Source organism: Arachis duranensis, chromosome 9 (genome assembly GCF_000817695.3).
Source record: "Arachis duranensis cultivar V14167 chromosome 9, aradu.V14167.gnm2.J7QH, whole genome shotgun sequence".
NCBI lineage: Eukaryota > Viridiplantae > Streptophyta > Magnoliopsida > Fabales > Fabaceae > Arachis > Arachis duranensis.
In genome coordinates, this window is record NC_029780.3 from 13,631,156 (window position 1) to 13,646,419 (window position 15,264).

Here is a 15,264-nt window from a genome sequence, read left to right on the forward strand (position 1 = left end):
TTACAATTAGACATATTATATATTATTATTATTAGTGACATATAAATATTAAAATTATATTAATACATTAATAGAAATACATTATTATAATAAAAAGTTGCAAGAATTAAAATAACTAAAATTTATTAACTTTAATTAATTAAATTAGCATAAAATAAGAAAGAGATGATTAATCAGATTAAATAAATTAAAAAAATATTACTGAACAAAGTAAATATCACAATAATTATATTACTAATTGAAAAATAATCTATTTAATCAATTCAAATTTTTATTGAAAATAGAAAACTAAAAATTATCAATGAATAAAAATAAATAGGATATAATACATTAAAGAATAATTTTGGTAGTATAAATAATAAAATTAAATCATTATATACAATTTTTACTTTTTACCTTATTATGATTGAAGTTAACATTAATGGTAAAAAAACTAATTTTAAATAGTCCCAATTTGTATTTTACAACATAACTAAAGCACCATTCATAATTTTTTATTTTGTGATTAATCAATATTTTTTAAATTTTTTGGTTAAGTCTTCTGTGTTTTATGATTGATAATTTTATTTTTTACAAAATACAAATTTATGATGAGTTATTACAATCATAATTAATTAAAAAATCAAGAAAAATTATAAAAAATCAAATAAAAGATAAAAAATAGAGTAAACAATTATTTTGAAACTAAAAATTTGTTAATTGTGCTAGAAATTCTAAAAATTTTTATCTTATTATATAATCAATTTTGTTACTCATTTTAACCTTATTATTCATTTATTGTATCTAAAAAGTATATAATGTCACTCTTTATTTTCAAAAAGATAAAACTCTTCAAATACACGGGATAATATATAATTTAAGAACAATAAAATAAAAATATCTAGAATTTTATAATAGTATTTGAAATTTTCAATGACGATAATACAAAGTGTTTAAATCGACCAAATGAATTCAATAGTTATTCTTTGCACATCTTATTTAAATTTCACTACAAGAAAAACACCCATTCAGCCACACTTTTTTAAGGCTACATTTGAAAAGCGTAGCCTATTCTAAGAATAGGCTACGCTTTTCTCCGTGTTCCTTTTTGTAGTAGAATAGGAAACACATTTGTGACATCACTTGAAAAGTGTAGCCTTAGGTATTATAAATATCACTTATAAAGCGTAGCCTTATCTTAGGAGCTATGGGTTCACTTTTTACACCAAAGAATACACTTTTAAAGAGTAATCTATTTGTTAGATTTTAAGTGCGCTTTAAAAGTGTTACCTAATGTATCTCAGGTCAAATATTCAACACTTAGTAATTTTTTTTTTCAATTTTTAGCAAATGATACACATACAAACACTTAGCCAAATAAAATGAAAACATAAAATCCTACCTTGGCTTTTCCCTTATTCGCGCCAACCCCAACCCAGAGAAACTCTGCGCCATCACCACTCATCACCCCCAAATCAGAGAAGACTCTGTGCCATCACCACTCACTGTAACATCACTAATTTCTAACCCTTAATCCCAAAATCCCCAAATTAACTCAGAAAATCCTAATTTCCCCAATTCCTAACCTTAACAGCCACAACCTCACCCTCCTTCAACGTAACCACCACAGCGCCGCTGCAGCTATTGCCACCTTCAGAGCTGCAGAAAGTTGTCCTCCCTGCCGTCGAATGTCGCCGTTGTGTCACACATGAGAGAGAGAGAGAGACAGATTCGAGAGGAGCTACCCACGATCGCTGTCGTCGAAGCCAGGCTTGTCGCCGTCACCACCCACGAAGCTGTGAGGAGCCGCTGTCATGCTCGTGTCGCTGTGCGCCGTCGAGCTGCCCTCACCCTGAGCCGTCGATCTGTCACCACGGCTACAAGGGCTTCTCACTGGAGCCATGACTGTCACTGAGCTTTCGTCGCCGCTGCCGTTCAAGCCACTACTGCCGTCGATTTGGAGTTGCTGTGATTGGAGCCACTAGCGGGGGTGAGTTGCTACTGCCTTGTTGCCGTCCTAGTCATATTCAACATCCACTGCCTTGAGCTGTTTCTGCCGTTGAGTTTGTTGAGTTTGGATTCCTTGTGCTACTGTAACTGTCATTATTGCTGTGGGAACCAACGTTTCTGTTTGGCTGCTGCTGAAGGTCTTCCACCATTGTTGGAGCTACCCAGAATCATCGTGGAAACTACCAAGATATATGGTTGATTTCTAATTATGCCAAGACATCATCACTAATTAAGTTTTATGTTATTTTTTTATTTTATTTTATGTACTGACTGCATTATAACTTGTGAATCCCATTTCCTTTTTGATATTCAATGTTTTGACAAACTGCCATGGTTTATAATCTATTGATACTTGCCATTTTCATGCTTAATCAGTCTGATTTAGAGATATTTTGGAGCTGACTAAGGCTTTGATGAACAACCCAGCCGCTGCTTGTGCAATCTGATGATGAACATTTTTTTAATGGTTGAGTATATTGCTAAATTTTTTGCTTTAATCACTAGGTGCTGTGTTAAGGAATAAACAAAATTTTTCTGCAACCCAGCATGTTTAAAGAGAGTCGCAAGCTTCTGCTAGGCCCATACATCTTTGTTGTATGCTATAATTGCTAGTGCTTCCTCTAATGAACTTGTATTCTATAGTTGGAAAATAATTAATGTTTCTCATATGTAAGGCTATGTTCACACTGTAGGAGCGACTGTTGTTCATCAATTCTGCCATCTTGGCTTTTTCTCTTTTCTTGGTGGTGGTTCTGTGGTATGTTTTACTTTGAATCTTTGTTTCGAATTTTTCTGTTTGTAACAAAAAAGATATGATTGTTATGATATCATGTAAGGATAGTATCCAACACTTAAGCAAATTAGAAAAAGAGTTTATGAAGGCTGTCATTAGTAAGTATTATATGAGGAATCTGGTTGTTCTTGATTTTGGAATTCAATAGAGCATTATTGGTCATCGGAATGATTAATAGAAAGTGGATTAAACTGGGTCTAATGTGTTATTGATATTGAATTAACCTTACTCAGGTGTGCAACTACAATGTCATGTTCTTATATAAATGCAGGTTTTACAAGATGTTCCAAAGTACACAATGGTAGCCGGAGAAAGAGCCGAGCTTCGGGGTCTACATTTAGTGGGCCTGGCTCGACGTGGATTCAGCACTGCAGAGGTTATACTAACCAAAATTTTAAAATTACTTGTCTTCGATTGTTTTTCATTGCAACTAAACTTCTCTCTTGTTTAATTATGCAGATCAGGAACCTTAAAGCAGCCTATCGGAAGATATTCATGCGTGCTGATGCAAATGCCGGGTCATTCGAGGATAGGCTTGCCAAAGTGGTATTTCTCTATTTTGCTTCATCGCTATTAGGTAGCCATGATTTGTAGTAACTTAGCAATGTCACATTATAGATATAATTGCGCTGGTGTGGTTAACCACCCCCTTCCCCCGGTGGTACACGCAAAAAAAAAAAAAAGAAAAAGTAAAGAAAACTGCATGTTGCCTTTTGTCTGATATAAATTTGTAACCTAAGGTTGTTGATAAATAAATCTCTTTTATTTCACAAGATATATATTTTTAGTGAGAATATGAAAGAAAGCATTAACATTGTATTGTGGCATTTTTTCCGTATGGTTTGCCACATGGATCATGATTGTTAAAAAATATGAAATAGAAGAAAGATACTTTCAAAAACTTCAGGGTGTAATGCATTGTGGATTAATGCTTTGGTGTTTGCTCTACGGTGTTAAATTAAGTTAACATGGTTGCCGTTTCTTTTTTCATTTTTTTAGTTTTGGAAAACGGGTCTGCATGTGAAGGAAATCATTATTGTGTTGAGTATCTTATTATGCTTTACCATAATTGTAGGCCATGTTGCCGGATTTTGTGCTCTGTGTGCAATACAGAATCATGTAAGTCATGCACTGCATGCATCTGGAAGAACATTATCCCCCGAGGATCTGGTTGGGAATCTGCGGTGTATCCTTATGTTTTGAGTTGTTTGTTTATGGATAAGCAGTTAAGAATGTTTCTTTTATTTTCACCTTCATGTTTCTTTTTGGGAAATTTGATAAGAATTAGGTTGCCTTCCTAAAAATATCCTGTTGCACTGTCTGTTTGTTACTTTACTTGGTTTTTAACACTAAGTATATGGAAATAAACTCTTGGCTTAGGCATACTTGATGTGCTATAGTTTGTTAGCTGAGTAGTAACACTTATTTTCATATTAGTGTGAACTTTGTACTTCCTGACCTTAGATCAGGCATATCACGAAATTTCCAAAATGCAAGGCAGGAGGATGCACATGAGTATATGGTCAACTTACTTGAGTCAATGCATAAATGCTGCCTGCCTTCTGGTGTACCAAGTGAATCACCTAGTGCTTATGAGAAAAGTTTTGTTCATAAAATATTTGGTGGTCATCTGCGAAGTCAGGTTAGATTTCTTGACTGCTGGTTTATTTTTTGTGAGCGAGGTCATTACTAATTGAGTTTAGAAATGGTCTGGTAAATATGTAACCCGTAAATTGTGATCTGTATAGAACAATATTGCTCTATAATTTTTTCCCCTGTAATGACTGATTGTCGTATACTTATGTGGTTGCTTTCTCTTAGGTGAAATGTCAGCAGTGTTCCTTTTGCTCCAACAAGTTTGATCCATTCTTAGATCTAAGCCTCAAAATTTTCAAGGCAGAATCATTGCAGAAAGCACTTGCAAATTTCACTGCTGCAGAATGGTCGGATGGAGGGGAAAGGCAATACAATTGTCAAAGATGCAAGCAGAAAGTTAGGGCTCTAAAACAGCTTACGGTTCATAAGGCACTTTATGTGCTAACTATTCACTTAAAGCGGTTCCATGCGCACAATCCTGGACAGAAGATTAAAAAGAAGGTTCGGTTTGACTGTGCTCTGGACCTAAAACCTTTTGTCAGCGGCTCATATGTAAGTTGTTCTTTTTTGCTAAGTTTTTGTGGGCATAAAATATCTCACCTTGTTAGAATTTCCTTTCGTCAGCTGATGGATATCCATTTTTGAACTGTGGAACACTAATGAAAAATAACTAAATGTACTACTATTTTTTTAAGCAAATTCATTATTTTTTAGAATTTTATTTATTTACTGATATAGCTTCTATTTTCAAAATGGCCATAACCCCATAACCTTTCGTTTCTTACTCTCTATTGATGACTTTATATTATCTGATATGCCTTTAAGATATCATTCCGATGAATACTTTTAACTTTAATTGTTACCAACTTATTTTGTTCTATTTTTGGTCAGATCTCAATGTTTTCCAATACAGATTACTGGTTGGCCATTGGAGTTAATGGCTTATTCTTATTTAGCTGTTAGTCCTCCAAGCATGATAGCGCAATTTGAAGAGGTATGAACTAAACTAACTTTTCTGATATTGTTGTTGTAGAACTCAACTAGGGATTCTTTTGACAAATGGCTGCAGCAGCACCAAATAAAAGTACCGCCAAGAAAGATTCGAGATATCCTGAAATAGAGGAGCAAGCATTGTGCGAATCCAGTATATCAAAATACAACAATAATTTGTAATCCTCTTTATATTCATTGATACATGAAAGTAGTAGTTTAGACATGTTTCATTTTTTTTTACTCTATTGTTGAATGATTGTTCAATTGGATAGTTGGATCCATTGTTTTATGTACTAATATATTGTAACATTACAGTGCTTGTGAATCTTTAGAATGTATTTGCTGTCTTTTGCTAGAATATTTTTTAGTTTAATATAATTGTGTATTTATTTTTATTTTATAATATTTAATTTATTTAATTAAAAATACATAATTATATATATAATCATATTATTAAATATTATGTTGTACAAAAAATTATTAGAATTTTATATATATATATATATATAGAAAATAAAAAAAAACAATGAGGGACCTAAGGCTACACTTATATAATATATATATATAGAAAAAGAAAAGATCTAAAGCTACACTTATATACAGTAGTTATAGTATAAAAAAAACGAGACCTAAGGCTACACTTATATACAGTGGCTATAGTATACAAAAAAAAGAGGGACCTAAGGCTACGTTTATAAAAAATAGCTATGGTATGCAATGTGGCTACGCTTTACAAGTGATGTAGTAGTGTTGAAAAGCGTAGCCTATTCTGGAAAAATGAAAGCTGAAAAGCGTAGCCTTTGGTCCTGGACAGCATCACTTGAAAAGTGTAGCCTATTCTCAAAGGGCAAAAGCGTAGTCTTTGGTGCAGAAAAGCGTAGCCTTTGAGAATAGGCAGTGGCCAAATAGGAATCACTCCAAAAAGCGTAGCCGTAGCCCAAAAAGCGTAGCCGTAGCCCAAAAAGCGTAGCCGTAACCTAAGGCATCATTTTTTTTTCACTTTTGGCTACACTTTTCAAGTGTACCTGAATAGGTGTTTTTCTTGTAGTGTTTGAATCTTAAAATTTACTTTATCTTTTTTTCTAATATAAATTATTTTTGACAAAAAATAGAGAAAAAAATTTATTAGACCAAAAAATATCCGATCAAAAAATTATTATAAGGAGATTTATAATTAGAGAAGAAAAGAATAAAAGTATTAATAATAATTAATAAAAAGAAACGAAGCTTGTATTAAAGAATGTTAGAAAAGAAAAAATAAAGTTCATATTAATAATAATAATGCTGAGGAATGATGTTGCTGCTTTAGGCTTCTAACATTTGTCTTTGGCCATCTTTTTTTCTGTTCTTTGCTTTTCTTTAAATTATCAAGTCATAAAAAAAATAAAGAACAATTCAAGAAACAAAAACAGCAAGATCGAAAATAGTAAGATCAATAGTAACTATACAAATCAAAATACATAGGAGAAAACAAACTATTATATGATATAATTAACTTGAGTATATTTCATCATTAAATAAACAAAGTTAATGCACAACAAAATTACATGTAAAGAGAAAAAGAAAGAAAAAAGTTAAAATATCCAAAGTGATAAAAAGATTATTTTATAGAAGACTATAAAATAATGAACTTCTAACTAAATTAAAATGTACTTATTATTATTAGAAAGGGTAAGAGAGAGCAGTAGAGAAAAGATTTGTGTGTATTCAAGTTGTGTAAAATGATACAATATAGAAGGGTATTTATAGGTGCTAAGAGAATCGAAATAATAAAAACGTAATATCCTATAATAAATATTTAGATATGTTAAATAATGCTACTTGATCTAATTGATCCTAATTATACTTTAATAATTATATTCAATTAATTGATATACATAATATTAAATTGTGTGATACTTAAATATCTCAATTAGTTGATATAATTAATCCACCGTAATGAATTGTATTTAATGAGTTAAAAAGAAATAAATCAGGAAACATTCTAAGAAATATGTCACGTCAACTTTATCATTAAGTGCAAAAATTTGATTTTTATATAATAGAATAAATAGAATAGATAGATATCTCATTATTCGTTATTTTAACTTATCTATTATATATTTTTTTATATTTACCACTCAATATATTAAAATACAATTTATATATTTAGATAAGAATTACATAGATATTTAATTGAAAGAGCATTTAATTTTTTAAAATATAATAACAGTTTTAATTTCTTTGATTTTTCTTTTTACATTTTTGTGTATGTTTTTTTAAATAAAAGACAAGTCTATAGCAAAAATAGGAAAAGATTGTAGTATTTATTGAAGAGAGACAAAACAAATATAATTAAAATTCATACATTTAAAATGTGTTTGAACTTCGAAAAATGAGACGAGACATAAGAACCCACAGACACTTGGTTTCAATGAATCTGTTTACACCATTCAACTCAGCATTTTTTAGCTTTCTGTTTTCTTCTCATCTATTTTATATGAATTTATCAGTGCCAAATATGCATCATATAAAGTATTTTTTAACTCCATTCTAATCCATATATTATCTTTGCTAAACAAAATATAATAGAAAAAAAAGACAATAAATAAATTAAAGTTATTATTATTTAAAGAAACAGTAAATATATTAGTATTTTTGTATTTTAAATTAATTAAGATCTAAATAAAAGATAACATTAATTTAAAAAAGTTAAATTAAAATTAACTCAAACAATGATATTTAAATTATAAGAAAATTGATTTTCATATTTTATAAAATATCATACTGGCGGTAATTGTAAATATGACGCTACTTAAAATTAAATAAAGTAACACAGATAAAACAAATAAAAAAATAAAAAATAACTTAATTTTGTATAAAATTTACCTATAAAATCCTGTACCAAAAAATGAATTTAATTTTAGTATATTAATAATATAAAATATTTTATATAATCATTCAATTCAATTAGATTTATCTATTTAGGTCATTATTAAAAAATAAATTTAAGATACCAACATACAATTACTTTAAATTAAGCAACAATTATCAATACTATATAAGGGACACACTATTCCACTAAGAATGATTGCCATAAAGAATAATTTTTCAATTTTCTATACTAATATTAGAAAGTTTATATAATACTATATAATAATATTATCATGATCAATACTATATGATATCAAAACAAAAAAAATCATCGTGCTAATATAATATTATTAATATTATATAAATCATCTTTGTATTTATTTTTCTGTACGTATATAATATTTAATTAATACATTAAGACATATATAATATTTTGTTAATACATATATAACATAAAGTGATTTACAAATTATTATTAATTCATATGTAATGTATAATTCTGGAGCATGTCACGTTAGCTCCATCATTAAGTGCAGACATCCGATTTTTATATAATAGAATAGATAGATAAGTCAAAAATTAATATAGTATACTTTTATCTATTTCATAAATATTATTAATACAATTAAAATCTTAAAAATAATTTTAATGCACAATACCAATTTTAGAGATTATTTTAAAATTTAACTCAGTACAAGACACATATATTTCATGAATATATATGATAATAGTGAGACACACATATATTTAGTGTTCATAAATAAAATTTAATTATACTGACAAAAAGTAATTTGATAAGTCTTTTTAAAAAATTGTAAAAGATTCAATTATTTTAGTAATTAGTTATTTTATTAAAAATGTATAAAATAATATATATACATTATACAAATATATAATAACTAATTTTTGTATTCATATTTTTGGACTTCAAAATACAAAGGAACGGGGCTTCAACCTATGAGTCTAGTCATCTTGTGGTCCACAAATATGAACTTTATTGTCGATCATTTGAGAAAATGACAAATAAGTCTCTAACTTTTTGCTCTGGAGACATTTTTGTTTCTGACCATTGAAAAATACTTTTAAGTCCCTCACCTCTTTAAAAGTTAAATGGATTAGTCCCTTCGTGCAAATACCTCTGTCAGACTCAACGAAAAAATCTGACGTGACTCCATTCTGCTTACCTGGCATTATATTAAGCTGCCCATGTGGCACATTAGTGAAAGGTCGGTTTTGAAAAATGGACAAAAAAATCCCTCTATCTCAAAATAGCATATATTAATTAAGCAAGCTCTTGAGAATATTCCTTCCACCATTCCCTCACAGGCCTTCTTCTCTGCTTCTTCAAAACATCACCGTCCTTATCCATAGATTCCCACCATTCCAATTTCCTCCTACTACTACTGTTATTACTCTTGTGCTTCTTCTTGTTGTTGTTCTCATCCTTTGCATTGGAAGAAGCAGCAGAAGCAGAAGCAGTCAACTCAGTTTGGGTCTCTGCATTCCAACGTCATTCCCAATCCAATCCATCACATAATCCTTCAACACAACACCCGATGAACTTTCATTTTCTTCATTTACCAAATTGCCCCCCACACCCTTCTCATTTTTCGTCACAACTGCATCAGGCGATGGAATTGGTCCTTCCGGAGAGTGCTCCTCAAAAACAGAGGCACCGTCACTCTCGTAGCTTAAAGCCTCAGCTTCCAACCTGTTCTCCGCCTTGAACCTCGTAAGTCCAAAGTCTCCTATCTTGGCCGCAAAGGACTGGTCCAAGAGAACATTACTGGGCTTGATATCGCCGTGAATCACCGGAGGTTCGTAGGAGTGAAGAAACTGTAACCCTCTCGCGACGTCCAGTGCAACGGAGAATCTCGTCTGCCATCGCATGAGCTCAGGGAATTTTTGGCGAAGGAGTGCGTTGTGGAGGTTGCCGTTGTGCATTCTTGTAACCTGATTTTCCAATCAATGGCGCATACAGCTTTTCAAGGTCTACCCCTTTGCTAAAGAATCTGTCAATCCATAAGTACCCTCCACCTCTCAAAACCCTATCCACATCAAACAGCAAGAACTCCATCATCGTCACCGGAATCCATCGGTTCACGGCACGCCCGCACCGCACAAGGTCCACCATTCCGTCGAACACCAGTAGGTTGTGAACTTGGACGAATCGGAGGAAGGGTTGAAGCCTAGGTTAGGGTTTTGGCAGTGGAAGCAATCGAAGAATTTGCAAGGGTAATGGTCCCAAATTACAGAGAAATCGGGGAGTGAAGAAGGGAAAGGGCTTGAGGGAGAGGGGATGAGGGTTTGTGCGGCGCGGTTCGGGAGAAGCAACGGCGGTGGGAGACGGAGTGATTTTGGCGATTGGAGAGTTGAAGAGAGGTGATAGAGTGAGAGGATGTTGGTGGTCACCATTGCCATCAGAAGAACAAGGTTCAGTGTCATTGAAGAAGGTCTAAAATGAATTTCAGGATTAGCGTAGCACACAAAACGACGCCATTTTGAGCAACAGGAACTTACACAAAACGACGCCATTTTGAGCAACAGGAACTTATGTGTCCATTTTTCAAAAGCTCTATCGCACTAATGTGCCACGTGGGAAGCTGTGATGCCAGGTAAGCAGAGGGAGGAGCCACATCAGCCTTTTCCGTTGGGTCTGACGGTGGTTTATGGACGGAGGGACTCATCCGCCCAAAATTTGTGAAGGTCGGAGATTTAAAAATATTTTCAAATGTTCAGAGACAAAAATGTCTGCGGGACAAAAGGTCAAGGACCTATTTGTCCTTTTCTCTTGTTTTGTTTATCTTCCCCCTCTTTACTGCATGCAACTTCAAGAATAATATCCCAAATCAATTTCTGTGAAATTTATAGTTAGACAATTTAATTTTTAATAAATTTTTATTACCAAACTTGTTTTTAACTTTGATTTTCTTAATCAAATATATCTTTACGTAAATTTTGATAAAAAATTAGATAAATTAATTTCTGTTGTTATTTAATAAAAACATAATGGTTTTTAACAATTTTAAAATTGTCAAATCAATTACTCTATATAAATGAATAATTTGATGTAAGGATTAATTTGTCTAACAAAATAAAAAATAAAAAATTAATTTAATAATTAAAATTTATTAAAAAACAAAGTGGCTCACTAAAAATTTTTTATGGATCGATTTATTTTTTAATATATAAATGGCCCACCTTCAGTGGAAGAGAGAGGACCTCCAGATTTTAAGTATACTAGATGTACTAGATGTATTATACAAGATAAAAAAAATCGAAGAGGAAGTAAAACATAAAATTTAAGTAAATTGGTTAAAGTTGGCAAAGTGCATTAAGTTTATATGTGACAAATAAGTACTTTTAAAATTTAAGAATAAAATTTTATTACATTGCCATTAAACCAATTATGTTATGTGGTGTGAAATGTTGGAGGGCAAAAAATAGACATAAACATAAGAGATGATGATGCTTAGACAAATAAGGAGTCAAATACATATGGACAAAATAAAAGACGAGAATATAAGAGAAAAAGTTAGAATAGCGTCTATTATTGAAAAAATGATAGAATTTCGTCTTAAGTAGCTTAGACATATAGAGAGAATATAGAGAAAAAATTAGCAGAGTATCCAATTTAAAGGATAGATTAAATGAAAGAAAAATAAATATAGAAAATCCCAAAAAGCCTATACAAAAAGTAGTCAAAGAAAATGTACGTGTAAATAATTTCACTAAATATGATATATAATAAGGTAGAATGAAAATGCATATTTCATGTAGGCAATCTCATGTAGAGGATAAAACTTTGTTATTGTTATTACAAATGTGAATCAAATTTAATTATGTTGTTTATAATATTTCATTGTATATATGAGTTAAATTTGGTTATAAAGGTAAACAAGCGATTAATACCTAAAACAATAATGTCACTCCTCTATAATATGTTATTCCTAAACAATAATGTTACTTTGTGAAAAATTTCTGTAACGATGCAAGATAATTTGTAAAAATCATATAGCGATATCAAATTTGAAGACTAGAAAATGCAATATTTCAAACAGACATAGTAGTTTGCCCTAGTGGAGAGTGCAGTGCTATTTGTTCTGCGCTTACGATTTTGTAAAGCCACTTATCAGAATATTATCATTAAAGCTCTATTTGCACTCCTTTGGTTGTAGAAACATAGATTTAGAAAAAAATTGCATGTTATGTACTAAAAATTGGAGACAAAATATTTATCGTTGTCATCTTTCCATATCTGTATTTCTATCTAAAGAAGTAGAATTAAATGCAACCGACCAAGGTAACAATATTACTTGCTTTACAGTTCGTGGCTAGAAGAATTATGAAACTTTACAACTAAGCATATCTTATTGATATCGTAAATGGTTTGGATGCAGCATAATTAAGCGTCCATGGAATACTTTGCTTCTAATTCACCAAGAATAGAAATTGTATTCCATTGCAAAAGATCACCAAGTGAATAATGATTGCACTTATGGTGCTTCCAATTGATCATGATAACCCTGCTCTTCTTTGCCACTATCAGTATCAGCTTCTTCAATGGTCTTTCGGCTAAATTTTAGGCGAACCGCTCGCCCCATTAATTCCTGCATCAAACACTGAAGCATGAACTAATTTTCCTTCAACAGAAATTGTATACAATTGTAATGATGAAGTTAGCAACATAAGCCAAACAAAAAGCTTAAAAGATAAAGGAACAAGGAACACAGAAACTCTTAAGTTCCATGGACCAAAATATTAAAAGCTTAATTGAGAAGAAAGAACTTAAACAAGCAAGAGACATTAGTTAGGTAGTATTCAATCATAACAGTTTAGTATTTATTAGCCAATTCATCATACATATCCTGTTTAATTCAATCTCCAACATCAAGAGAGATATTACAATCTCATTCACTTTGTTCGGTTTCATCATTCTTCTTCCAGTTAGTAGTTCTACGTACATAACCAAAGACACCATAGGACTCCAACATGTCCCTCTGTGACTGTTATCTAAAATCGAATCCAATAATCATTGTATTCTAGCTTTTTTCATAGGAGTAGATCCCTTGGTGGCACAATGTAACAATGTACACATTCCAAATTCTACTTGATGCTCAGACTTAGGTGTTTCACCACAAAGCCCTTTAAGAGGTGTATTGACAGAAAGTTGGCAACAGGAAAAATACACCGGTAAAGATAAATTCATGGAAATTGTTGGACGTTGCACACACCCCATCCCATGTGTCCCATGTAGAGGGGTGTGTGTCAAACAATTTCAGATTTAAGATATTTTCTACAGTTTTTCCCCCCCATAAATCGATATAATGCATATCAAAGATTAATATATTAAACACAACTATAAGTCTATAATCACCTTCCCATCCAAAGAAGAAATGGCATCCTCTGCTTCCTCCTTTGTAACAAAAGAAACAAATCCATAACCAGCACATCTTCCAGAAGAACTATCGAACACAACTCTGGCTGAAACTGGTTCTCTAAAATTCTCAGTGACGAATTCTCTGAGATGGCCAGATCTTACTTTCCAAGCAAGATTGGATGCATAAATTTTATGACGCGTCTCTCCGGCAGGAGGACCTGGAGGACGGGGTTTCTTAAATCTCTTTGCAAGCTCTACTTTAATTGTCCGGCCTGATATTTGCTGCATAGAATAATTTGAGTCTAGAAGAGTCATCGGCCATGGGAAAAGAAGACTAGATGCTCTAGTTATTTGATTGGATCAAACTGAAGCATATACAATTAAAACAAGAGGAAACTGAAGAAAAACTATTAGGAGAAACCACCAACAAATACCTGAATTAAAAAATTTTTCCTATTATTATTGGAAACCTGGATTTTGTAAAATCATTAACAAATAACTTAACCTAAATGGATATTTGTAATATGGCTTTTGATAGAGTTCAAATAGATCATATGATACATGTAACCAAATTCCTCTAGATGAATAAGACTTGTTTTCACTATGTTGTATTTATCTATCATTAACCTCAGACATGTATTTGTATATGCAAAAGCATTACCCGATAACATTTTAGAATTTATTTTGGATTGCGTTTCAATTTTCTGTTTTCAATTTTACATAACACACTTCTTTTTTATTCATAAAAATCCTGAAAATACAAAACTATGAAAATGAAAATAGAAAATAAGGCAACAAACTATGATAAGCTTGGTTCACGACTTCATTTTCTGTTTTCATTTTCAATATTTTATGTTTTCAGGTTTTTCTTTTCTTCCAAAAACTCTGAAAACAGAAAAGCAAACCAAACCTACCCTAAACATACCTGTAGCATGTTCAAAGGACTTTGCCAAAGCAAGGATATGTGAGTCCAAGGCTTTTCAAATTTGATATGGTTATAGGATCCATGGGTGAAATCTAAAACCCTAATTGGGAACTTCGCATAACACTACGACACTGATAATACAGATACAAAATTTCGGAGGCAGCATTTACAGAAGATAATCTCTACAATCAAAGCAACTTACAAGAGAGTGGAATTTATGAATAGCAGCCTGAGCCTCTTGGGCAGAAGACATGGTAATGAAGGCGAAGCCAGTCAATCCACCATCCTTGTTCTTTATCATCTACATAACAAAAGCAATTAAAATAAAGAGAGAATGAGAAATTGAAAGCATATGAAGTTAAAAGAAGTGAACCTCAACATCGGTAACCGTTCCGCATTGAGAAAAGAGAGCCTTGACGTCGGCGGGGGAGAGTGACCAGGGCAAGTTAGAGGCGTAAAGCTTCTTGAGGTTTGTGGTGTGCTGGAGAAGTTCATGTTGGAAATCCAAAGGGGTAGGGGTAGTGGCAGTGGAAGTGGGAGTGGAAGAAGCAACAGAGGTGCAGACACGTGTGCGGAGGAGCCTTATGGATATGGTTTGGGGTGCTTTTCTGTTGTTGGAACACCAAGAAGGATGAACTCCTGCTAACACTCTCAAACTTGATTCTAAAGCCGCCATTTTCACTCCTTTCTCGCAGCAGGGTTGAATTCCTTTGGATAACAGAACACGGCAGGGCA

General features: G+C 32.0%; 2 protein-coding genes across 10 annotated transcripts; one reads left to right on the forward strand and one right to left on the reverse strand.

Moving 5' to 3' along the window:
• Positions 1–1,394: 1,394 nt before the first annotated feature.
• On the forward strand, positions 1,395–5,774 carry LOC107464812 (ubiquitin carboxyl-terminal hydrolase 23). Of its 9 annotated transcripts, XR_008002475.1 has the most exons (9): positions 1,397–2,183; positions 2,365–2,455; positions 2,682–2,746; positions 3,054–3,158; positions 3,242–3,328; positions 3,858–3,968; positions 4,252–4,424; positions 4,604–4,930; positions 5,412–5,774. XR_008002475.1 is itself a non-coding variant. In XM_052253762.1 (6 exons), the coding sequence occupies exons 4-6, from the start codon at positions 4,302–4,304 to the stop codon at positions 5,496–5,498; spliced, it is 537 nt and encodes a 178-aa protein (XP_052109722.1). In that variant the 5' UTR covers positions 2,937–3,158; positions 3,242–3,328; positions 3,858–3,968; positions 4,252–4,301; the 3' UTR covers positions 5,499–5,774. The 9 variants fall into 9 exon arrangements, 1 of the variants encoding a protein (XP_052109722.1); XR_008002473.1 differs by having other exon boundaries at positions 1,395–2,183; positions 2,365–2,746; XR_008002472.1 differs by adding an exon at positions 5,270–5,372 and having other exon boundaries at positions 1,397–2,746; positions 5,448–5,774.
• A 6,755-nt stretch (positions 5,775–12,529) lies between these two features.
• Positions 12,530–15,260, reverse strand: LOC107464887 (31 kDa ribonucleoprotein, chloroplastic). The gene is made up of 4 exons (XM_016083850.3): positions 14,903–15,260; positions 14,732–14,830; positions 13,602–13,886; positions 12,530–12,834 (listed from the first exon to the last, which is right to left on the reverse strand). The coding sequence occupies exons 1-4, from the start codon at positions 15,203–15,205 to the stop codon at positions 12,721–12,723; spliced, it is 801 nt and encodes a 266-aa protein (XP_015939336.1). The 5' UTR covers positions 15,206–15,260; the 3' UTR covers positions 12,530–12,720.
• Positions 15,261–15,264: the final 4 nt, after the last annotated feature.

Coding starts and splice junctions, on each gene's coding strand:
- LOC107464887 (XM_016083850.3), bottom strand. CDS start 15,205: ATGGCGGCTTTAGAATCAAGTTTGAGAGTGTTAGCAGGAGTTCATCCT. Junction 13,887..14,731: donor TTCATAAATTCCACTCTCTT/GTAAGTTGCTTT, acceptor TATTCTATGCAG/CAAATATCAGGCCGGACAAT. Junction 12,835..13,601: donor TTTCTTCTTTGGATGGGAAG/GTGATTATAGAC, acceptor TGTTTGATGCAG/GAATTAATGGGGCGAGCGGT.
- LOC107464812 (XM_052253762.1), top strand. CDS start 4,302: ATGGTCAACTTACTTGAGTCAATGCATAAATGCTGCCTGCCTTCTGGT. Junction 4,425..4,603: donor GTGGTCATCTGCGAAGTCAG/GTTAGATTTCTT, acceptor GCTTTCTCTTAG/GTGAAATGTCAGCAGTGTTC. Junction 4,931..5,411: donor CTTTTGTCAGCGGCTCATAT/GTAAGTTGTTCT, acceptor TTGTTGTTGTAG/AACTCAACTAGGGATTCTTT.